This window comes from Hippichthys cyanospilos, chromosome 13 (assembly GCF_059441005.1).
Source record: "Hippichthys cyanospilos isolate Australia breed blue-spotted pipefish chromosome 13, RoL_Hcya_1.0, whole genome shotgun sequence".
In the NCBI taxonomy this organism is placed as follows: Eukaryota; Metazoa; Chordata; class Actinopteri; order Syngnathiformes; family Syngnathidae; genus Hippichthys; species Hippichthys cyanospilos.
The window spans coordinates 1,102,113-1,126,984 of record NC_142381.1 but is presented as its reverse complement, the minus strand read 5'-3'; the positions used below and the strand labels follow the sequence as shown (position 1 = coordinate 1,126,984).

General features: G+C 41.6%; 3 protein-coding genes across 8 annotated transcripts; all 3 read left to right on the top strand.

Moving 5' to 3' along the window:
- The first annotated feature begins 2,369 nt into the window (after positions 1-2,369).
- Positions 2,370-8,074, top strand: arr3b (arrestin 3b, retinal (X-arrestin)). The gene is made up of 16 exons (XM_088432284.1): positions 2,370-2,476; positions 2,580-2,609; positions 3,758-3,788; positions 3,932-3,992; positions 4,075-4,119; positions 4,194-4,387; positions 4,674-4,733; positions 4,808-4,881; positions 4,949-5,084; positions 5,155-5,239; positions 5,904-5,976; positions 6,051-6,188; positions 6,364-6,441; positions 6,531-6,554; positions 6,637-6,928; positions 7,702-8,074. Exons 2-16 carry the CDS (start codon positions 2,602-2,604, stop codon positions 7,717-7,719), a joined length of 1,317 nt encoding a protein of 438 aa, XP_088288410.1. The 5' UTR covers positions 2,370-2,476; positions 2,580-2,601; the 3' UTR covers positions 7,720-8,074.
- Positions 8,075-8,767: 693 nt separating this feature from the next.
- rab41 (RAB41, member RAS oncogene family) lies at positions 8,768-18,210 on the top strand. Of its 6 annotated transcripts, XR_015867689.1 has the most exons (9): positions 8,768-8,980; positions 10,419-10,477; positions 10,877-10,930; positions 11,768-11,873; positions 12,755-12,866; positions 13,778-13,871; positions 14,483-14,576; positions 15,203-15,269; positions 15,662-15,740. XR_015867689.1 is itself a non-coding variant. In XM_088432285.1 (8 exons), the coding sequence occupies exons 1-8, from the start codon at positions 8,902-8,904 to the stop codon at positions 15,724-15,726; spliced, it is 636 nt and encodes a 211-aa protein (XP_088288411.1). In that variant the 5' UTR covers positions 8,768-8,901; the 3' UTR covers positions 15,727-18,210. The 6 variants fall into 6 exon arrangements, 5 of the variants coding, with proteins under 5 accessions (XP_088288411.1, XP_088288412.1, XP_088288414.1 ...); XM_088432285.1 differs by lacking the exon at positions 13,778-13,871 and having other exon boundaries at positions 15,662-18,210; XM_088432286.1 differs by lacking the exon at positions 14,483-14,576 and having other exon boundaries at positions 15,662-18,210.
- Positions 18,211-19,847: 1,637 nt separating this feature from the next.
- On the top strand, positions 19,848-24,760 carry stard14 (START domain containing 14). Its single transcript, XM_088431783.1, has 6 exons — positions 19,848-20,178; positions 21,084-21,231; positions 21,429-21,532; positions 22,290-22,407; positions 22,887-22,939; positions 24,075-24,760. The coding sequence occupies exons 1-6, from the start codon at positions 20,005-20,007 to the stop codon at positions 24,261-24,263; spliced, it is 786 nt and encodes a 261-aa protein (XP_088287909.1). The 5' UTR covers positions 19,848-20,004; the 3' UTR covers positions 24,264-24,760.
- Positions 24,761-24,872: the final 112 nt, after the last annotated feature.

The following is a 24,872-nucleotide window of genomic DNA, read 5'->3' as shown; positions in this document are numbered from 1 at the left end:
ACAAAATAAAAATGGGCCCACAGTGGCCCACACCATCATGGCATTAGCTACAAAATGCATGATTTTGCACTCAAGCAGGCAGTCTGCTATTGTTTATTATACTCTATATCTAGGAATCTTGTAAAATATGTTTGAATTGTCCTGGCCGCCACTATACATTACTGACGTGGGTGAATTGTTTCCGTTCTTTTGGAGGAGACTAATAAGGCGACATTGGATAATTTCATGTACCAGATCGGTGGTTTTCATCCATCGATCAATCCATTTTCATAACCGCTTGCCCAGACAACGTGAGACCACCGTGCCAACCAGTCTTCTACCATGCAGCCCTTTGCATGTAGCAGCAAAACTAATTTAATACTTTTTACTGCTGTGACGGGAACGGTACAGTTTTACACACACAAAAATGGGTAGGACACGTTTGGTTTTATTCATCGCCACTTCCATGTTCATCACATCCAAATGGCCGCATACTATTCGCCACAAATAATACGGAAGCATTGAATGGCTTAACGCAGCGATGGAATTTGTTCCTGTTATAGTAACAAAAGCTACAACCGTCTAAGTTTAACTCGCTGAAGATCGTGCTTACCAAGACAAGGTCATTCCACATGGCTGAAACGCGCTGGAAACACCCAGCAAAGTCGAGCGTCTAAATTAAGCTTGAACCTAAAACAGCCCCGGCTTAAGCATAATGGGATTACGGGACTTCTGTATATGTGAATTTGCGCAGCCGCAGAAAGGGAAAGCAAATTCAAGCAAAACAGCAGGAAGGAGGTTATTAAAAGATGGGCTTTGCGTAACTCCTGAAAACAAGGATTTTAGCTTTCCTGTGAGAAGTGAGCCTTCTAGTAAAAGTCTGACAGGCAGTTTTATATTTAGGCACCAGCCTGTCTTCTGTTTTTCTGGCAAACTGTAATTGTGACTTAAATATGGTAAGGTCTTGTGGTAAAATGTTAAAATGCATGCGATTCAGATTGCCTCTCAACGAGGAAGGCCAGCATTACTTTGCCTAACAATATGTGTGCGCTAACCCTAACCCTAACCCTAACCCTAACCCTTTCCGGAGCTTCACATTTAGGAGCCAAAATGAAGGGTTTCCTGCTACAGGTTGCTGAAATTCACTCTGCATTGCTTTTAACGTGTCCTTGCCTTGAAGATTCGGAAGGCATATATCAGAAAGTCGATATGTTCGACGGTTCAAATGGAACTCGCTCATGGTGTTTATCTCATTCGCTAAGAACCTGAAGGGGGGCCAACATTTTCATTATCTTTGACCGTCGTGGTGTCAAAATCTTCCACAGAATCCACCTCACTCATTAATCAATCCATTACACTTGGCTGAAGAAGTGCGAAAATCCGGCAGCGATCAACCCACAGATTTACCCCAGCGGCCTTGCGCCAAGTACAACAGTTGATGCACAGGCGGATCACAAGAGCCCAATGTGGGTCCTGACCTGAGGGCCGGGTCAATACCGACTGGAACTCACCATGACGATGGCATTACTACACACGCCATTATTAACAATATAATCATAACATTACAATCTCATATGATCCCAAAGCGGAACTGTACATCCTAACTTTTATTACTGACTGATTTGGACTGCAATATACTAAGATTGTGTTAGGTACTGATGAAAGGCCCTTCAATGCAACACTATCGACTCATAAAAGATTCTTTAGAATCTGACAACGAAAATGCAATGGTAGGTAAGACCAGCTGTCAACAATGCCGTTTAAAAATTCCACCCGCTGCTGGTAGAAATTCCCTGATGTAGAAATTCCAACATAAATTTCAATGTAACAACCAGATCAGCAGCTTTTTCTCTCAGGACACTATCTATATGTTACTTTAACAGCAATAAATCTGAGTTCTTTATTTCTTTGAATATGTGCACAGGCGGCCCCAGGCTTGCTCAGAGAGCCATCTGTTGTTTTGGCTGCCATAACAACCAAATCCAACTAATACCGCTCTTAAAAGAAGTCTCCGGCCTTATCACAAGACAGCCTCCGAAGATTAGATTGTAGCGCTTTCGAGCCCATCAATAAATGAGGTTCATAGAATTCCAAGTATACATGAAATGCAAATGTTCTTTTATTTAATCCTAATTTTTCCTCTGCAGAGATGTACTAATGGTATGAGTTCATGGTAAGCTGCAGAAAATCCAAGCCATAACCAGGTAACCAGCAATGAGGACATGGCAGTTGACCAAGAGGAAGGCACCGAGCTTTTTCATTGGAAGTCACATAACTCGTAAATTCTTTTTTTACCGTGCGAACACCAAACCCGCAGTGTTGTAATCAATTAATCAGATTGAGTCAAAAACAAATCTCTCTTGAAACACGGTTTAAGCCGACGGGAGGGATGTGGAGGTCGGAGGTCAAACTATAAAGGCGAGAGGGAGGGAGTGACCGACACTCACACACTGCAAACTGTCAACAGACACACTCCGGAGAAGACTGACTGACAGCGGTGAGTGAGGCGCTTCTCTTTATCAGACAATTTGAATGAAATGTGTTATTATGTAGGAGAGACTGATATTTGACGTGTGTATATTTTTTCCTTACGTGTGCAGACCATTTGTTCTCACCTTCAACATGTCAAAGTAAGTGTTTTGATCGTAATAATTATCAACATAATACGTTAAAAAGTTGTGTTTGAGACAGTTTTACTTGGTACTCCCTCAGTTTAATGCGGCAGTCCCAAATGAGCATATTTGGAAATTTAACGGGGTTTGCGCAGGTATTAGCAAACATGTTTTATGTTTTGAAATGCCGTGACTGGAGCAGTACTGGGCGTACTGGTAAATTGTGTTACAGTGACTCCTATCCAAAACGTTGTTTATCTTTATTTTATTATGTTTAATCCGGCTGTGCTTGGTAATTAGTGATGCAAATTTATGGCAGATGAGAAAAAAATAAGACAGATGATGTTATGCTATTTATCTTCTGGAGTTACTGAGTAAAAATAGGAGTAAGATAAGACTAGAAATGTAGTTACAAAGTTTAATAAATCACACGCATGGAACGGCAATCTGTTTCACCGCAAGTATTTATTTATTTATTTTTACCCCCCCCAAAATATTTGTGTTGGTAAGAATATTTCAGAGACTAGATCATCGGATAAGCTTGAAACGCACAGATTTAACGAAACATACATACATGGTCAATTATGTGAGCGTTAGAAATAAACACGTCACAAACCGCTGTCAAAGTTTCCAGTCTGCAAAAAAGCCAGATGAAAACATGACAAATGTCCTATAAATAAATAGGTTTAAACCCAGATCGGTAGTCAGATCACCAAATCAATACGTTGACTTGTAGATGTCAGCGGAATCGAATCAGAAATCCTTTCGCGAAAGCAATCGGATTTGTTCACAGATTAAACACCTTCTCCGCGTGGACTGGCTGCTCTGGCGTTCTGATCAAACCAGATTACTTAGGATTGCGGCAATTTGATTGATCTAACCGGGCATGTTTACGATACACCGGGAAAAGATTTAACTCGATTAAACGGCACACAACAGATGAGAGGACCACAGAGGATTAAATGTTTGCGCCGGGCTTCACACGAGCACAAGGATTGTTTTGTAAAGTTATGTCATACGCTTCAGCATGATGTTGAGGAATAATGCTAATTCATCTTTCAATAAAATAGAACAACTCCGTATTATATCAGGCTAAAAAATTCTAAGGATCACTTTGGACCTCGTAAAAGTGGGTTTATCTAAATTTCTGTTTCCCTCCACAACAGAGTTTTCAAGAAGACCAGCGGCAATGGACATGTACGTAGCCCGTGTCAGATAGTTGTTCTCGAGCACACTCGGAGATAGGGGGAGTGCCCTTGCGCTATTCTAGCTCCTTAAAATAACCCAAAAAGTCTTGCGACCTGATGGATGATGAACTTTTCTTTTTCCGTTTCCCTCAGATTGCTTTGTACTTGGGGAAAAGAGACTTTGTGGACAATGTGGATTCAGTGGAAGTGGTTGGTGGGTGTCAGCCTTTCTCGCACGTGCTGTGTAATTTTGCCGCCATGGGCTCAAATGATATCGGCTCTTTTCTCGATCGCAGACGGAGTTGTAAAAGTGGATCCTTCAGGACTCGATGGCAGAAAAGGTACTCGATGATCGTGGGACTTACTCGCCAAGTTTGCCAGAACCAGCGTTCCAAAATGTGTCTGTCTTTTGTAGTATTCGTATACCTTGCTTGTGCCTTCCGCTACGGAAGTGACGATTTGGACGTGATCGGGCTGTCCTGTAGGAAAGACATCTGGATCAATCGCGTCCAGGTGTATCCGCCCGTAGACGGCAATGCAACCAAATCCCCGATGCAGGAATCCCTCCTGAAAAAAGTCGGGGAGCAAGGATGTCCCTTCGCCTTCCAGGTGAGGGAGGATCTTCACCATAGGTCTCAAAGGCCAGTCCTCGAGGGTGGCGATCCTGCATCTTTTTGATTCTGCTCTCTCAAACTCACCTGATCCAAATGATCGGGATCATTTTCAAGATCCCGCAGAGCTTGCTGATGAGGTAATCATTTGAATCGGGTGCGCTTGAGAGGAGAGCGGAACATATGCGGGAGTGCGGCTCTCGAGGACTGGAGTTTGAGACCTATGATCGTCGTCATCTTGGACACTTCAACATCTTGACATGTCTTGTCCCTCTTGCTTTCAGATGCCAACAAACCTCCCTTGCTCGGTTGCCTTACAACCCGGACCAAACGATTCCGGCAAGGTACTGCGGTAAACGTCTTCTTTTTCATCTTTACTAACGGCTTTAAACTCTACGCCGATCTCCTTCCTCTGCAGGCTTGCGGGGTGGACTTTGAGGTCAAAGCGTACATTGCCAACGAAGCAGACAGCACGGAAAACATTGAGAAGAAGTATGTATGCTTGGTGTGTCCTCATTAAGAGAGTGTTAAGTTAAAAGTTACCGCATTTCTGCCTTAGGGACACTTGTCGCCTGATGATTCGGAAAATCCAGTACGCGCCAACCAAAAACAACCCCGGACCAAAGGCCGAGATCACCAAGCAGTTCATGATGTCGGACAAACCCGTTCACATGGAAGCCTCCCTTGACAAAGAGGTGGCTGCAAATCATTTCAACATCTGAACCTGAGCGAAATGTGAACAGCTGATGGTGTCCCTGTCTACAGGTCTATTACCACGGTGATCCTATCACTGTCAACGTCAAAATCAACAATGAAACCACTAAAGTTGTGAAGAAAATCCAAGTCATGGGTGAGGACGAGGAATTTGTTCATCCTTAACGTGCGCTAGCCAGACTCCACGCAATCTTCTCTCTCTCTTTCTGCTCACCGTGCATACCGGTACCCACATTTGCTGCTCCAATAGTTTTATTAATATCTTCGTGCCCAAAGACTACAAGACTTTTCAACCAAAACCTGACTAGACCATTGTCAAAAATAATGAAACGCACCTCAATGAAGCTAATGTTTAAAAACTGAGAGAAACCGAACATGATCACAGGTGCGGGACCAACGGACACTTCATCTGTTCGCCACTGACAGATGTCCGATTTGCCGACAAAAACCTAAAAAAAAAATAAAAGGCCAACCAAGCATTGACGGAAAGTAGGTTTTCATTCGTCGTTGCATTCGCCACTCACCGGCAGAGGTGGACCTGATGAATTGACAAACCCCCGTTTTGCGAAGGAATGACAAGCCAGCAAAAAGTTTCTAAATATCTATAGTTGTTCTTGACCAAGTGATGACTGAAGCATGGATAAAATAAATCGAACGTATTGACTGACCGACTAACGATTACAGTTTGGCTAAAAAAATTGTCAAATGCCCCCCTTTACATTAAAAAATCTACATTTTATTCTTGAAGTAAAACAAAGTCAAGGTACGACGCTAACAAAGCTACTTTTTTTTTCTTTCAGTCGAGCAGCTGACAAACGTGGTGCTGTATTCTTCTGACACTTACACGAAGGCTGTGTGCACAGAAGAGTTTGGGTAATGGCTTGTTCACATTAAAACCAAAACAATGTTCTATTGTCATACGGCGGACTCCATTTTTTCACGCGCAGGGAGACGATCAACGCCAACTCCACATTTGAGAAGTCCTTCCAAGTGATACCGCTGTTGGCCAACAACAAAGAGAAGCGAGGGCTGTCGGTGGACGGGCGGCTAAAAGACGAGGACACAAACCTGGCGTCCACTACCTTGTAAGCCACTCACATCACAGAGCTTTAGGCCGAGGGCTTACGCTGAGCTCAGGCCAGTCTTTTCATCCTCTTATTGGGTGGCGGTGATACAACGCCTCGTTGTGTCATCCACTTATCGGGTCTTAAGAGCAAATCCCCAAGCTGTGAAAGGTCAACTATTTCTGTCTTCTCGCAGGAGTCATGATAACAAGGAGATGCAAGGAATTCTCGTGTCCTACAAAGTCAAAGTCAACTTAATGGTGTCCGGAGGAGGGTAAGATTTAAACCCGTGTCAGAAATTGATCATGGCTGAGCCCCACTATGAAAACTAAAGCTTTACTCAATTGTTTGTTTCCTCACAAGCTTGCTGGGCGGCCTGACATCGAGGTAACTGTAGCTCGGCTTCGTTTCTGAATGAACCGCAGTATTGCTTTTTTTTTTTTCTGAATGTACATGACTTGTTTTCCAGTGACGTCACAGTGGAGCTTCCTTTGACGCTGATGTCTCCAAAGCCAGCAGGTGAGCTATGCATCATTAACACAGTTTCTTCATTGAAATACATCTACAACACATTTCATTGTTTTTTATTTTTTTTTGCTTCCCATGCTGCGTATGACAGAAGTGTAAGTAAACCCAAGTTAAAAGTAACACGTCCATGTGGTATTATGCTGCTTGCGATGTGTTGTTTCATGCCTTTTCTTTTGTGTGTTTGTGTATTTTATGGACCACAGCCAATTGGACTAAAGACCTCTTTAGTTCAGGTGAGGTCATCATAGGTGTAGTGCGTTGTGCTACGGTTTCCGATTTTTATTTCTTTTTATTGGCCAGACAAAAGTATAACTATTTTAACAACTGTTGATAGTCAACCTAACAAAAACAAAACACTGTTAGCTAATCTAGCTAGGTAGCGAAATATCTGTTCATCAAGTTAATCTTTTAATTGGTCAGACAAGCCACAAAATTAATTTACCACTGTCGATTACATAACAAAGAAATACATCTATACACAAAAATACATCAAAAAATACATAAATAAATAAAAAAATTAAAGAGCAGACTTAGAATTGCCAATACAGATTGTTTGTTGATTTAGAAGTTAAACTCATTCCATGACCATCCTTGTTGCTGAAATCATTTGTATCTCAAATCATCTTTCCCTTTAAAATAAAATGGAAATGCAATTTTGCCGTTCCATTCTAAAATTGTCCCCCTTCGGGCATGTGTGCTTTGGTTATCACAGGGTGGCAGAACAGACTTATACCAAAAAGTTTCACGAGTGATTTTTTTTTTTTTTAATGCTGCAGCAAAACTAGTCACTTTTTGCAAAGCATAAAGCACATCCAAGTTTTCTTGCATCTACATGTGTTGCTCCATCTTTTGTGCTTTAATACTTGGGAGACTTCCATTCGTAGACAAACATATAATGCACCAAAACAGGCACTGTAAACAAATGTCACGTAAAGAATAATTAACAATTTACAGTACCTTGATGTGGACTCCCAGAAGCCCTCATATCTCCATGTTGTGATCTCAGAACCGACATCGCCATTGAGCCAATGGACGAATAGGACATTGCTCGGACACAGACAGCAGAACACCAATGGAACTCAACAACAGTGAAGAAAAACCATCACTGTGCCCTCACTTCCTGCGCACACGTATACAGAATAATTTCAGTGTGACATGTGTTAGTTTTGGACAGAAATGACCACACTCATTGTTGCTTTGACTCAGGAAATGTCTCCTAGTATAGATTGTGAGCTTTTCTTTCATATTGTTGTGACTGCCAGTGATGGCCTTTAGAACGCCCATGTAGAGACAAATATGCTGGATGAAGGTTAATGTGGGAATGAACGCACATCTTTCTTTAGAGACATTGGTAGGAAATAAAAAACGTTTCCCCATTATCTACTTCGCTCTCTTTTTTCCATTATCTACACCGCTAATGTTCATAAAGGACAAATATGCTGGAAAATGAGCTTTTTCGTTGTTTGTACACAAATACTTGGGTGCCTGCTCCCCAATCAAGTGTGAAATTGAAAAAAAAAAGTATTCAGACAAATTATTGACTGATATTGAAACTTGGTATTGGTTTTTGCCCATCCTTTCAAATATAAACACATACTGACCATCTAATAACATAAAAAGATCCAGTTGCAACTTTTTGGGGGAATGAAGGCAAATATAGATCTCTTTACCATCGACTCAATGATACATTTATCGCTGCCTCGAGATGGGCTGTCTCCATCTTGCATCATCTGTAAAATAGGTTAATCACTGTTAAATCAAGTGGGCAATAACTTATCTTGATGTTACCAACTTAGCTTCATTTCTTTGTGTAGTCAAAAACAATAACAAGCATTTTGAGACCTATATGAATGCACGAGTATTTTCCTGATTGAAGTTTTTCACCCTAAAAGCCCAACTTTGATCACTTGTCATTAAAAACAATAAACAGTCTGGAGTGGGGTTCATGTATTTCTCAAATTCTTGCATTTTGCCAGACGTTACTGGTGGTAAAGCAGCTTATTCCTCTCCAAAGCCTCGTGGTTGCGCTGTTTCACTTATTTAAGGAGTTAACAAAAAAAAAAACACACACACACGAAAGCAAGCAAGCTGGTAGTGAGGGGATGACGATCCATTGCTGTACTGCTCTCCTCTCTCCAGTCTAGACATCACATCACAACCAAAAGCCGGCGGCTATTTAGCTACTTCGCATTTTGTTCGGGCCAAAATGTCGACCACAACCGGCGGCGGGGAGTTCGGCAATCCTCTCCGGAAGTTTAAGCTCGTCTTCCTGGGCGAGCAAAGCGGTGAGTTTTGGGACGCTCTTGCCCGGAGTTGGCGATCGCTAACTGGGATGTGAACTGGGGCTGATTCGTGTTAGCAGCCGGCTCGCTTAGCTCTTCGAGTTAGCTTACGGCCTGACGTCGCCAATGGGAGAAAATCAACAGTCACCAGACACTGCAGCATTTCCATGTTTGTCAATTCAAAGAAGGTAGCGATGAGGACATTTTCCGATTATCGTTCACATCTTTTAGTGATGATGTCATCGGACATTCAAAGCTAGCGACTCGCCTTTCACCTTTACGCCAAATGGGAGTGAATTTATATAAAACCACTTGGCAGTGTAACGAATTAAAATGTTGACTTACTTGAATGAGTGAAGCGTTTTTGGTATGTGTGATGAATTTCCACCTTGACGTCAATGAACGTGAAAGCCAGTTAGCCAACAGTTAGCTAGCTGCTAGCAGTTGACTTTCTGCTAAGCTAAGATGGTACTGTTTTTTTTTTTTTTAAGATGGAATTCGCTTTTAGCACTCGAGCTAAGCAATCGTCACTGTGATACTAAAACGAAATAAGGTGAGATAAAATTGTAAAGAGGCAAGGAAATGTGTGGAACGTTTGCTAGCTGGACCTTCCTTAGCCACGTCGGCCAGTCGAGGTTAGGACGACGAACCGGCCGGCCTTCCTCGACGCTGGCTAATATAGTCGCGAATTAAAACACGATTCTTACGTGCTTAAATGTCGTGTTTATGCGCCAGGCATGATACACTAAACGGGATTTGAAATATTTTGGCGACAAAGTTTTTTTCTGGTTCATTTTCGTGGCTCCACCCATTGCCAGCTCAGCGTATGAGCTCGACACTTCACGACAGTTAAAAAAACGAACACGTCACTCGTCAGTGTCAAAATAATTGTTTCCTAGTAAGGCAATTTATTGCAGAATTAAGACTGTGGCTTACCACCGTTTTTCAAATACTACTGTCACTTTTAGCTGACTTTTTAGCTGACAATTTCAAAGCCCTTTCACCTCAAAACTTGAAGAAAAATGAAGAGAAAAGAAAAAGGCAGCTCAGGATGAATATTTGGACTCTGAAAAGACATATAAATATGTCCTAGCTATTGAATAAATTAACCATGCCACTAAGCTACTATGCTGCACTAGTTACAATGCTTAGACCAACTAGTCACAACTATGTCACACACTAGTCGTCCTCATATGTCAAATATGCCAATTGAACATATATTCCATATGTGCAGTTTATGTTACTCATACAACTTTCTCCTTCTCATTTACACCATGAGCACTTTAATATTTGTCATTCTGGTCCACAATAAAAATCTCAAGCGTTGACGAGTCCATGGTGATAAAAAGGTTGGGGACCCCTGATTTAAGTAATTTGGCAAATTGGTAGAATGACAAGGGTACAGTAGCTCAAACTCTCAACTCTTGCTTCTTTCTTGCAGTGGGAAAGACCTCGCTCATCACCAGGTTTATGTATGACAGCTTTGACAACACCTACCAGGTAAATACAAGAGAAGTGAATTTTCTACATAGGTTCCAATCACAAATAATGGATAGGTTGGAAGGAAAAAAAAATCTTTTCCAAATCAATTGTAAGCACACATTGCTTGACAGATTGTCAGGGTTAAAGGAAAATATGCTCTATACGCCACTATTATTCTAAACATTTGCATTTGTGGAATATGACTTTTTTTTTGGTCTTGTTTCTTCTGACGTTTCATACAAAAAAAAAACAATGTATCATTCATACTGATAATGTGATCAATATTGATATCGGACACTACTTTAGGCTGCATTATCGGTATCGTATCAGAAGTGAAAAGTGATAACGGGACACCACGACCATGGTGTGTCGCCTCCTGTCATGTGACGTGATTTTGATGCAGCGATTGTTTTGCAGGCAACAATTGGCATAGACTTTTTGTCAAAAACCATGTACCTCGAAGATCGCACGGTAAGCCATATTATCCTTCATTTTTGTCATTTTCACTCAAAAAATGATTGAACCTTACTAGAATGCTTCCAAAGCATGCTTCAGCTTATGTATAGCATCCACCGTTTGGACATGATCACCCTTTCACTTTGTTATCTTGATCCCACTCTGCAATGTCATCATTCATTTTTGCCAGACATGTTCATATTTTCAGTTCCCTTTTTGTGTTTTTTTTTTGTTTTGTTTTGTTTTGTTCTTCCTTCCTTCCTCTGTCTGGGTCTCGCATTCCCACCTGTTCCTCCCCGCGTGCGCATATGCGTGACAAAGATTCGGCTGCAGCTCTGGGACACGGCGGGACAGGAGCGTTTCCGCAGCCTCATCCCGAGTTACATCCGAGACTCGGCCGCCGCAGTCGTGGTTTATGACATAGCCAGTAGGTATCACGCTCGGCCCGGCCCCCTCGTCTTTTGCTTGTACGGCAGCACGCGCAAAAGCGTTTGGCGCCGAGCTGTGGAAACCCCACTGGACGGCACAGTGAGAGCGTCTCCCAGGGGGCTGTTTACTTTTGATGCTCTTTATGAGAGGCCGATGGAATGAATCACGCCACGTTTCTTATGACATCTCCTTGTGGGCAGAGATCTTCTGAATGGGATGTGACTAAAGAATGATTCACTTGGGCCTCTTTTTTTCTTTTCTTGCAATAAGCTGCTCACCACTTCATCATTTCAATGTTTTTGTTTCCCCTCCCCATTCCTTCATTAAAAAAAACAGCTTGGCTTGCAGTTAGTCTTCTATTCCTAGCTCCCTGTTCTTATTCTGCTTCTTCTCCCCCTCTGTCTCCATTGTCCCTCCCCGTAGGTGCGACTCCAGCTTTGGGACACTGCGGGACAGGAGCGCTTTCGTAGCCTAATTCCAAGCTACATCCGCGACTCCACTATTGCTGTGGTTGTGTATGACATCACCAGTGAGTCAGGGCTGTTCACTAACGTTTCTTTAAGACCAATGACTTGCATTAGATACACCGCCGCAGCCAAAAGCGGGGTACCCTACTCACACACGACCATGAAAAAAAAATCAATGTGGATTTTGACTGCTGTTCTGGTGTGTGTGTACTCAAACGGGTTGATACCGGGATTCCTGCAGATATCAGTAAAACCCAATTCATGCTTTGCATACTATGACAGGAACACTGTAGTTTTCAAATTAAGAGCAAACGAATTGGAGCAGGAGGCAACTCATAAGGAAAATTGTTTTATACTGACTCATTTTCAAGACGTATACCTTTTTTTTCAGTCTTTCTATGAAGTCAAACGGATAAGAATAAATTTTATATATAATGCACATTACATTTATTATCTATCTATCTATCTATCTATCTATCTATCTATCTATCTATCTATCTATCTATCTATCTATCTATCTATCTATCCGTCTGTCTATCCGTCTGTCTATCCCTCTCTCTCTCTCTCATACACACACACACACTTCAGGAGACCACTGTAAATGTAGTTTCAACGTTTACTAAATCAGACACCGCTGGTGCATCACTTTGTTCTTTTTTTTTCACCGCATTGGTAAACAATCAGCCCCCGCATGGATTGTCGCGGTGTACCTAATGTTACGTCCGCCGGGCGCATGAATGTATTGTTGCTTGGACATCCTCGAAAATTGTCCAACCAACCTCTCCGTTTCCATTTTCCAACTTTTGCTTACTAACTAGAAGCCAACGGGACAGGTGTGAAACTAACACTTGCTTGTGCACATCTTTTTCAAGGCGCTTGAAAATGTCAAGTCTGCGTAGTTTGTACGTGGGCCCTGATGCGTATCATCGTCTCCTATTTTCAGATCTCAACTCTTTCCAACAAACCTCAAAGTGGATCGACGACGTGCGAACGGAGAGAGGAAGTGATGTCATTATTATGTTGGTTGGGAACAAAACAGACCTGGCAGATAAAAGGTATGTCCTTGTGGCGCTGACACAACTTCTTTTGCTCAATTTTTTTGGAACAACTCCTTCACAAAGACAAAGAAACTCAAACCTTGGAACATCGCACCTTGAGGTTCCACTGGATGTTATTTTTGAAAATCATTTGCCCTAGCCTGAAATCCCCCCCCCCCCCCCCCCCCCCCCCAAAAGTGCACCTCATTCATCTTTGTTTGTCTTTATAATTTTCCACTTTGAATATGATGGAGTACATTTTACAGTGAGCCTCCGCTTTATCGCACTTCACTCATCACACGCTTTAGTACTTATTACCGAAAGTAAATGATTACATACTACACTAATCAATTATGTTAGGTAACAGATTTCTTTTCTATACTTCAGTACCTTGAATAATCATTAGTTTTGGACCTAAAACTAAAAAAGATCATTGTTTACTTTAGATATTTTTATTTAAAGTAATCAAGTACTTGATTTATTCAGTAACAAACATTTTAGTCTCTCCTTTAGCTAAACGCTTGAAAAAAAAATTAAATAAGTTCATTAAAGTGAATTGAATGTATGGTTTCATAAAAATGAGTTGAAGACGTAAAAATACGTCTTTGGCATTGAATGAGTGCAATTGATCCTTTATTGAGCCAGTGTCGTCATATTTCTTAAAGTCTGATACAATATTCGTCAAAATGCTAATTTATCGCTAGTCTGTAACATATTACCAACAATAACAAGGGGTTCACTGACTTTTTTTTTTTTTTGCTTCAGATTTGTGTTGTTTCCTCAGTTTCGTTCCATCATTTTGATTTGATTTCATTTCTGCGTGTGTTTGCATGTTTTTTTGGATTCGCCACCTTGTCTTCCCCCACCCACCACCCTTCCTATACCCCCCCCAAACCCCAACACCTCCACCTTCCCCTGGACCGCGGCAGGCAAGTTTCTGTCGAGGCGGCAGAGAGGAAAGCCCGAGAGCTCAATGTGATGTACATAGAGACCAGTGCCAAGGCTGGCTATAACGTCAAACAGGTTGGTGGCGGCTGGCCCAGCCTTGTCCTCACGTGGTTGCGGGCGGGGCGGGGCGGGGCGGGGGGGGTCATTCTCCCGGTCGCAACTAAATCGATACGATGAGTCATTTCTAGTGTCTTCCTTGCTCTAGCTTTGCGCACGGTAGGCATGGGCCGATATCACTTTATGACCGTGTGCGAACAATGAGCAAAAATAACATGGTATTAAAATGACAGCTCTTTTTTTTTTCTTCAAACACTATATTTTATTTTTTGAGAAAATCTCGAATATCTTGTCCTTTTAATAGTTTTGAGCAAGTCACAATACGAATATATGGGAAAAAAAATGCACTTGACATGAATCATTATCAGAGGTGGCCTGTCGAGTCAACTCTGCGAGCACCGGTGATACCGTATTACCGAACTGCAAGGCGCTCGCTTCCTCGAATGTCCGCCGTCAAGCAAAAATCCTGTTCTCGGCCCATCCCCCGTGCGCGCTAACCAAACTAACCTCCCTTGCCCTTCACGACAAAGACTCAGCAAGCCTTCTTTTCTCTCCTTTTGGGCCTGTTCTGTTTCTCTCTCTCGTCTGCGCAACGTTCCTCTGTATCCGTGCGGCCGCCGCCCGAGCAGACAGATCACCACGGAGGAGGGCGAGCAGAGAGCTAAGGAACTCAATGTCATGTTCATTGAAACCAGCGCAAAGACTGGCTACAATGTCAAACAGGTAGACGTGACGCTCTGTCCTTCAGCTTTCCACTCTCCTCACTTTTACGCCTTTTTTCACTAACTCTGCCTGTCATCTGCGCAAATGCGCTGCTTTATTGTCGTCGTAAGATCCTTAAACTGGAGTCCCAGGTCCTGCGGGGGTTCGCCAGCAGACTGGGGTCCAAAAAAATCATTGCAAAAATTGAATCTCCATTGTGCATTGCTGTCTTGCTGATGCTATCATAAAAACTATCGCGAAATACAACACGAGTCTCTTGATTGTTTCATTTAAGCAAAGTGTCAGTTTTGGTATGTATGATCTTTTTTTATATAAAAAAAATGACCATCTATTGAACTAAAAAAAAAAGCATCCTAACATTCATCCATCTAAGGCATCACATGTCTACTTTTTTGCTCATTAATTTGAACTGACTCTTACGACGTTACAATTTGTGTATTATTGCACCACCGACTTCAGTCTGGGTTTGGCTCATGCCGCTGCGCATTTTCTGCCAAACTTTTGTTTAAAACTTGAATATTTTGGCTTTGTTACCAGTATTCTTGTGTGTGTATTTTTCCAAAAGACTATGTCTCCATGTGAACGCGTCAAATGCCGGACTTATTGTTGTGCCGTTTGTTTTGCAGCTGTTTCGCCGCGTTGCGGCTGCGCTACCTGGAATGGACAGCACGGCGGAGAAAAGCAAAGAAGACAGTATCCTTGAGCTCTTTCTCTTTTCTCAAAATTCTGACTTTATTGACATAATTCTCCCTGTAACTCTTTCACTGCCGTGGACGAGAATTCTCGTTTTTTAAAATAATAATGGAAATAATAATGAATAATGTCGTTTATGGAGCGCAGCTGACGCCCTTGATGAGTGCTTATTTAATATGTAGCCAATTGAGCACTGTTGTGATAACCGTGACCACTGGAGGGCAGTGTTTCTACACATACAATACATATATTACATACTTGTAATTCTAAGTAAGGAATTGAAATCAATCTTTCATATTATACCGCCAAATTTTTCGTCAGGGTACACCTTTTTGTGATCTATATGGAGGACGAAAATGACGAAGTGACTGCTTAACTCCAAGCGCCCTCAGTGATCGACATCAAACTGGAGAAGCAGCCGGAGATGGCGGTGACCGAGAGCAGCTGCTCGTGCTAGTACACGACGCCCCCGCCTGTCCCGCCTCCCCCCGCCCGCCTTTCACTCCCGCCCCCCTCCCCCAACAGCTTGTCTCTCGGTGACCACTCGGGGAACAAACACTGGAGAGTTAGCGCGTTAGCGAATCCCGACGGAGAGTCCACGCGTGAGCCCACCAAGACTTACTTGCATGGCATTCCAGTATATAGACTGACTTAGCTAACCGCTTTTTTTTTTTTTTTCCGGTTACCGTGCAAGCTCCCAGCCTTTGTGCTGTGACTTTTTTTTTTTCCTCTTTGGTCAGTTCTCAACATGGTTTTGTTTTTATTTTAACTCATTCAATGCCAGGGATGTATTTTCACTTTTTTTTTTTATTGTAAGAGTCCACACATTCAATCCCAGTTGCCTAACTCATTCAATGCAGGCGTTGAATGTCCGGACCCTTCAAAAATATGTGAAAATACATTCTTGGCATTAAATGAGTTACACTCTGCTTTAGAGAAGCGCAACAATGCCTGCTTATATTTTTAACTTCTATCTTGCATTTTAAGGAAATAGAAGACGAGACAGGAACTTGCAAATTGTCACGTTGTTATCACATTTAACACAACAGTGAAAAAGGTGCCAAGAGCGACCCATTGGATTTATTACCGTAATTCCTCAAATATAAGTCACACAATTCCAGATATCGTTTCAGGTCCGTGAACTAAACACTCTGTATTCCTCACCAAGATTGGCTAATTATGACTTTTCAGGTTAAAACATAAAATTATAACTATTATAAAATACTACAGTTGCTAAAGATGTCAAAGAGCATACCAGTACATGGAATAAATGTTAAAAAATAAATGGTCTCAAAGTCTGCTAAATGCATTAGCAAAGTTTTGATATTTGTTCTTGTCCAAGCCCCAGTTATAAAAGCAGTCTCAAACCACCATGAAGCCCCTTTGTATCACCTGAACCCAAATGCTTTCGTCCCACTAAAGTTACTCGCTGACACTTTGCAAGCCTCCCGTCATGCCATCCATCAATCCACCCCCCCCCCGTACGCATGCTCGCCATGCAGGATTTTTACGGACGACGACACAGATGCCTTGCTTGTTTTGTTCACTGACCTTGTGCACTCAATCAAGCCACAAATACTGTAAAAAAAAAAAAAAAAAAAATCACGAAAAAGGGAAGCCCTTGTCATTTTCTTGAGCCGGTCGAGCATGAAAAAAAACGCTTACTAACACTCCCTCGCTGTAAAAAGGCCGCGTTAGTCTCCCATTATTCTTCGCCGTATCGCTATTCTTGCTCGTGTAGGACCGTTGTTTTTATGTGATTATTTATTCAGTAACTCGGACACACACATGAAAATTGTTGGCGTAACTAGGCATGGGACGATATCAGAATCTTAACGGTATGATAACCTTGAGCAAAAAATACCGCAGTATTTAACATACGGCTCTAAAATATTTCATTTTGCAATCTTTTTTTTGGTTTTGGCAGCCATTTGTCTAGATTCTATAAACGTATTTTTAAAGAAAATATATAATGGGGCATTTGTTACAATAACAAACATTTACTACAATAATAATATAAATACTTTGAAATGAACTACCGTCAAGTGATAGTTTATTTCAAATCTATCATTCAACAACTATGTGTATTTCGTTAATAGTACAATATGGATTCTGACGTTTTATGTCGATGAATGTTATCTTTCTTGAGCCACATTTTAACTCGATTGATTGCTAGCATCCTACCTAAAATGCTACGTAAAAGTAGCATAAACATGTTAGCCGCGGTAGTTAGACAAACCAGGACGTGGACGTGATTGGCTGCGGCAGCCAAAGACTATGAGTCACGTCGAGAGGATTCTCCCGCTGCAGGCTGCAAATCGGCTGATCGCGCAGGGGATTTGTTAAAAGAACCGCGACCTTCAAAACGGCGCTATTTTGCCGTTACAATGATCGGCCCATGCCTAGGTGTAACCAAAAGTGCAAATGCTGAGGCGCATGTCGGAAAGCTCGTTTATTTATTCGCGTGTCTGCCGGGGACCCTCGCTCACTCACTCTCACTCACTCAAAGGCATCGTCGCGCAGCTAGAAAGAACGTTTTGCTGTAGGTTGTCATGGTAACACTGTTTACAGTCAAGGCCGTAAAGGCTCCTACTACACACACTCGCACAGTCAACCACAATACAATTGTTTAGCCATAGCGTAAGTTAACACATTGGTCCTTTATGGCTGGCGCTGGTTTTAAAAGTACGTGTCTACATTTGAAGAAAGAAAGGAAAAAAAAAAAAAAAGAATTCTGAGCTCTTCTATGACTTGCCACCAGTTAATACGCAGCTTTGTGCTCTTGGGAATCGTGTCTGTCCACTTGAACTATGCTGTCTACTCGTGTTTAGCAACGTTGTGTGTGAATACTATTACTATCTGCTGTGTAAAAAGGAGAGTTCATGGCACACAAGTGTAGGCCTATCACATGGAATTAAATAAAGGTTATTTCAACAAAGAGCATCCTTCAACTGTTTTTTTTTTTTGGTGTGTGAATTATGTATTCCTTGATACAAGCTTTTGGAATTACTGCACACTAAATAGAATGTCAGCAATTACATTGTTTGCTGCCATCTTGTGGCATCTGTAGGAAATGATCTAACTCCTTACATTGCATACTGTAAATTACTGCAGCCCAGTATGGAGGACTGAAAGTGCCAAAATTCAATAAATAAATGTACCATTCAATAATTCAGTAAAATTGTTAAGAATTGTGAAGAATAATACGACTCAATGTCAACATAACTTATAATAACAAAGATGAGGAAGACCAGCATAAAGTTCCTATACCGAGAGACAATGTGCTTAATGAAACACTGCCCCCTAACGGAGGGTGGACTATCCATCATTATTTAAATGGTTCATTAATTAGTTAAATGTTTGATTTCATTAGTGAAAACATTTTCAATCCTTAATAGTATTAATGATATTAATTAAACGTTTCATTAATTAGTTGTGTTTTATTTGATTCATGAAAACATTTTCATTCATTAATAGTTATGATTGCATAAAGCCCATAACATAAATGTTTCATTAATTGAATGAATCAAATGTTTCATTAATCGAATGAATCAAATGTTTCATTCATTAATAAATTAGTGATGAATTAGTTCTTAAACAATCTCATGGCAATGAGCCTTAAATGGCAACAGCGTTTCCGTCCCATTGACTCTCAGGGGAATGTTGGATTTCGTCACACTGCTTTCATCAGCACTTAAAATATGTATGGGGAACTCGTCACATACTGTCCACGTGTGTCACAACTCACACCGAAACTACGGGATACTACTTAAGTACTTTATGTAAGATCTATTACGAGATGAAGGTGTGGCCAGGTGAGTCCAAGGCAACAGTGACTAAACAAAACTGCCAAAACTGCACCTAAATACAAGCACAAAGACTTGCTTAAAAAAAAGAAAACATGCGGGAGCTGGAATTTCACACCTTAGCTACGTGGACGTGATCAATTCTGGAAAAAAATGCAATCGATTTGCTCACCCGCATGCCCATCCGAACTACTTCAGGAAAAACTAAAACAGTCATTAGTACTTTGCAAAAATTAATTTTTAATATTCCATGCTAACTTTATACTAAATGCGTTGTCGTAAATTTCCATTTTGTGAATTTATATATATTTTTTAAAACGTACTTCAAGAACAAAATGCAAGTTGATTTTGACTTCCTGACTACAAATTGATATTTTGTAGTACTGTACTTGTAGTATCAAATCACAACGACTACAACATAAAACTAATAGTGCGTTACGGAAGGCAAATCGAGCGCATCTTCCATAGATACGATAATAACGCGTGTGTGCGTTTAATTTGTTTAGCCGTCCGTCTAGGAACGTTGCATTTTCTATTTTGTGCCTACGCAATTCGTAGCAAAAGCGTCTATTTCCTTCACACGTCCCATCTGTACTGGGCTAACCTTATAGTTAGCTTAACTGCTAAATCTACGTTAGTACAAATTTAAACATCGTTTTTACGTAAGTTCGACTCAATTGTGTGTACCTGAACGTGCTATGACGTCATGAGCGAAGGTGTGTCCCTAACCGTGAGTGAGCGAGCGAGCGAGCGAGTGAGTCAAGGCATGGCTGAGAAATTCGCCCGCAAGAATCCTGCTCGACCCGATCGGCCTCTCTTTATATATTCGCACGGCAACCCGTAAAAAGCTCCACTTTTTTCAGGAACTTTCGAAAGAGGAGACATCTCGGCGACTGCGTTTTTTTGTTTGTTTGTTTTGTGTCGTCGGCATGTCTGTTTGCGGCATCTTACCGGACGACTCTGCATTCGATGCTTTCAAGGATCAGTGTTTGAGAACCGCGGGGGATTGGCACAAAAAATACGACAAACATGGGATGCAGGTGTGGATGGAAATCCCGGCGGACAAGGGAAACGGCAACGGGCCCAAAGTGCACAAAATCAAGGTAATCAGTACACAGATGCAAGTCAATTATTTGACGCCCGAAAAACTGTTCTGAGCTCTCAAAAGTGCACCACGATTAAATAAAATAAAAAAAGTAGCTAGTGGGTCCAAGCGGAATAATCGACAGAATAAGTGATTCTAAAAATATCCAATCGTGACAGGTCTTTACTACTGTAAGACATTGTAACATTATGCGCAGTTTGGGCATTGAAACAGTGTTTAAATATTTAGTACTCATTGTATTGTACTTGTCATGTATTGTACTTAAAAAAAATGAATTTCAAAACAAGCAGTTACACATGAATTGTACCTAAAAGTTAAAGAAAACCGAACTGTGCTTGTCACATGTACTAGACTGGACAATTAGGAAAAAAAAAACATCGGCACAAACATTTAATTAAGTAATACTTTTATGTAACACTAGAGTGAGCCTATGGGCGTATACTTTAAGTAACAATGCATTAAAATCGTATCAGTATTGACAGTAATATTGGTAACGTATCAAAGTGAAAAAGCTGTATGTGGACTCCGTTATTCCTTCAAGTTTTTATGTTTTGGGGGTGAATGCTTTCTTTTCATTTAATTGTTATTACATTTAGTATGATTGTCTGCATTTGCTTTTAAAGATGGAGGATTTGTTGAGTGCAAGATGAAAAAATTGTGACAAAATGATGCGTCCTGAAGGAAAATAAACCACAGTCCTCAATGCTTTGAGCGTCCTTCATTAGAGCAAAATCAAAACAGATTTCTAATGAAGAAGTATGATATAAATTGACAACAGATGTTTACACTAAAACTAGTTTGAATTAGATTTTGTTCAAGCATTTCCTGTTTGTTTTTTTTTTTCCATTTTGTGAACGAATGTTTTTTTTTTTAAGTATAATAACCTTGTTGTGCGTGTTACAGTGTGAATTCGCAATCAAAGACGTCTCGGCCGCGACCATGTACGACGTCCTCCACGACAGCCAGTACAGGAAGGAGTGGGACACCAACATGGACGAAAGCTATGACGTCGCCCGCCTGTCGGAATGCGCCGACCTCGGCTACTACTCATGTGAGCGGACCTCGTCCTTTCCTTTCCTTAGTCTTGTAAGGACTAATGTCCCTGACCCCCCCCCCCCCCCCCCCCCCCCCCCCCCGGTCTCGCCTAGCCTGTTTGTTATCACAACAAGGCCCGTTCCGAGAAAGGCAAACCGAGGGGAGACCCGCAGCGACGCTCTAATTTGGTCCCGTCCGGTTTGTCTCGTGCAGGGCGATGTCCAAAGCCCATTAAGAAACGGGATGTGGTGACGCTGCGCTCGTGGCGGGTGAAGGACGGCGAGTACCTCATCCTCAACTTCTCGGTCAAACATCCGGTATGTGGTCACTGACGTTTGATCTTCAATTTTGTACTGTATATGTGATGCGTTTTCACAAAAGCCGGCTCATGTGGCAGATTAGCAGGGATGCACACGAGTGGTACGCATGTACGTCGCATACGCGACAGAATCACTGATGCGTGACGTCGCGCGCTTCATTTGGCGCATTTACGTACCCGACCTAACCTTCACCTGCGACAACAACCGAGCCTGAGCTGAACAATTTTTTTTCTCCTGAAAAGTGGCTCCAAGTTGGGCCATGGTTTGAAGCACACTTAAATGTCCTCGGCTGTTAGTCCATTTGATACAGATTCTTATTTTTTCAGTCATGTTTTATTTGAAGAGTATGAAAAGATCACATGAATGTAGCGCAACTTATGGCTAACAAACGAGCTAAATGAAAAGCAATAGCTCATCACTCTCTTGCTAGGCTGCGAGACAAACTGCAGGAACGATGCAAGCGCTATATAATAGTTTTCTCCTCGCCTTTCATGAATTGAAACTAAAATAGCAAATTTGGAAGTTGTCTTCAACTTTTGAACATTAGGGGAAAACAACATGATGTTTTTGTTACCGATCACTCTTTTGAGTAGTTTTTACTGGCCTCTGATTTCAAATCTAGGTAAATAGTCAGAGAGCATACTCTACTTAGAATATGTTTTACTTCAGTTAGAAACTATAACCGCAATGCAGCCCACCGCACTGGTAATTTAGTGTTGTGTATCCATTCCATGTTTTTTTCATTCCATTTCAGAAATACCCTCCAAAAAGTGAGGCGGTGCGAGCCGTTTCCATCCTGACCGGCTATTACATCAAGCCCACAGGGCCCAACAGCTGCATTTTCATCTATCTCTCACAAGCTGACCCCAAAGGTAAGACGGACTTCTGACATAAATCATTCAAGCCGGAGATGTATTTTAATATGTTTTCAAAAGACACTGTAAAGCGGTGCTTCTCTCTCGCTTTTATTGAGCAAAATCCCTTGAGTTCAAGAATAGAGAAAACATTTCCTAACATCGCCCCTGTCGCAGCAGTAATTGTAAACATGATTTTACGATCAAGTATACCTGAAATTTCAAAATGTTTCTCACTCCCCGCAGACATTGACAATGAGCGCCACAGCACCCCCTGGTGTCATGGATGTGCAATTACACCACACATGGCAAAAGCCTGTTTCTCGGGGTCATACGTGCTCCCCCGGGCACTACTAAGTTGTGTGTATACTAAGGCAGATCCAATTTAGCATTTTTCAAACAAAATGGGGTTTAGATGAAACAGCATTTTTTAATGCCTTTTAATAAGTGTAGCATGTAAAGGTTACCTTTACCATTTTGCACTATTTTCCTGGCAGGTTCTCTCCCAAAGTGGCTAGTAAACAAAGCTTCGCAAGTCATGGCTCCCAAGGTAAGTCAGGACACAATATATATATATATATATATATATATATATATATATATATATATATATATATATATATACACAAAAACTCTCAGCAATATGTATATTACATCTCTGTTTTAGTGATTGCGTTTACTCAGCTAAACGTAGGGATAACGTTTCAACTTTTTATTTTTTATTCATTTCCTTGGTCTTATCCTTCATGTGTAAGGCGGTGATGTAATCAAAATGTCGGCTTCAAATTTTGGACACAGTTGAGCTGAAATGAAACCGCTCATGTGTGATGGGTGTGGTTTCAATTTTCTATGTCCCTCCCGAGGATGTTTCTTGGGCGAGCATGTGAAGAAGAAAGAAAAAAAAGGGGGGGGGGGGTGTCTCAAAGGACAATGAAAAGTTGGTAACTGTAGAAACGGGTTTGAAAGGCCGGTTGGGCTGAAGTCACTGACAAAAGAGCCGTTGACGTCTCAGCTGGCACAACTCGCTCGCCCAGTTTCACTCTTCGCATGGCCGTGCGTGTGTGTGTGTGTGTTCGCCTCTGAGACGCGCATAGCCATCAAGGTAAGATGAGGCAAAGGTTACCAAAGGCGTTCGTCGGGGCGCGTCGACAGAAAATGACATGACGACAACGAGGAAGTAATTGGGAATTTTCAACGCGGGTCACACGCGGGCTGCCGACAGTTGACTTTCCGGAGGCGCCTCCGGTTAGACAAAATGAACCCTCCGGTTATGTTGTGGGACAAATTCAACTAACCGCCGGGATAAACATTTTGAAAATGTAATGTGACGTCTTAGATGTTCTTTTCAAATTAAGAGCAAATCAGTTGAAACATGTTGGGGATGTTTGTTGGCAGGATCATACAGACACAAAACACATATGTTATGGAACCTTTGTCGAATGACGCAACTCCAGGTCAAAGTGACCCAGAATGTGATGGGAAACGTAACACCAAAGTATACATGACATATTGCCTTTGTTGCTTTGTGAGTGGGATCCCCCGCTCCAAAGAAAAGGCATTTATTGACACTTTTTTGGATAAATGCACACACCTCAGGGTCAACATGACCCAAGAATATGATTTTTTTTTTTTTGATGAGGAGGGGGTGACATAAGATAATTAAATTCTGGTCGTGGCGCACGCAGGTAATGAAGAGCGTGCACGACGCGGGCAGGAAGTACCCCGAGTGGAAGGAGCGCAACCAACCGCAGCGCAAGCCCTGGTTGCGCCCGGAGCAGTGCGCGCTGCCCAAGATGGACCCGGCCGAGCTGGCCATCCAGCGAGGCGACTCGCTGGAAAACGTGGACGAGAGCGCCATGCAGGACGAAAGCTGATGGACGTCCTCGCCACTGACCTCGTCACGCAAGAAATCACCTCAGGATGTGAACAGAAGTTCGCCGGCTTTTTTATATTGATTTCAATATACTGTAGCGCCGCTGTTGGCCGTTGTTGCTACGTGACATTTTTTTACAGCGTTTTTTTTTTTCATTTTGTCAGGCCCTTTTCATTGTTTTCATGAATGTTTTAGTGTTTGGAGAAAATGCAAGAAATATTTTTAAGCTGGTTTTTACTTTTGCTGGTATTTTTACATGCAATTCTGGAAGAATTTCACCATTGTAAATATTTTTGTATTCTTATTTTAATATCTGCTTACCGATTGATAGAAATGACTAGTAGCTCCGTTGTATTTATTGGACGTTTATGATTGAGGAAATGAAATGAAGCCTGGTAGCAGACGGATTTTTCTGGTGATGATGTTCAACTTGGGAATTTTTGGAGAGGGAAATAAAAACAAAAAAAAAACTGAGGAAGAAATCTCGGTTGAAACCAAGATGAACTAAATATTGTACTCATTTGTTGTCCATACAAATATTGACTGCATTGAGCTCCTGTTTTTCTCCTGAAAACAGATTTACATGTTTGGCACCAATGACAACACTGAA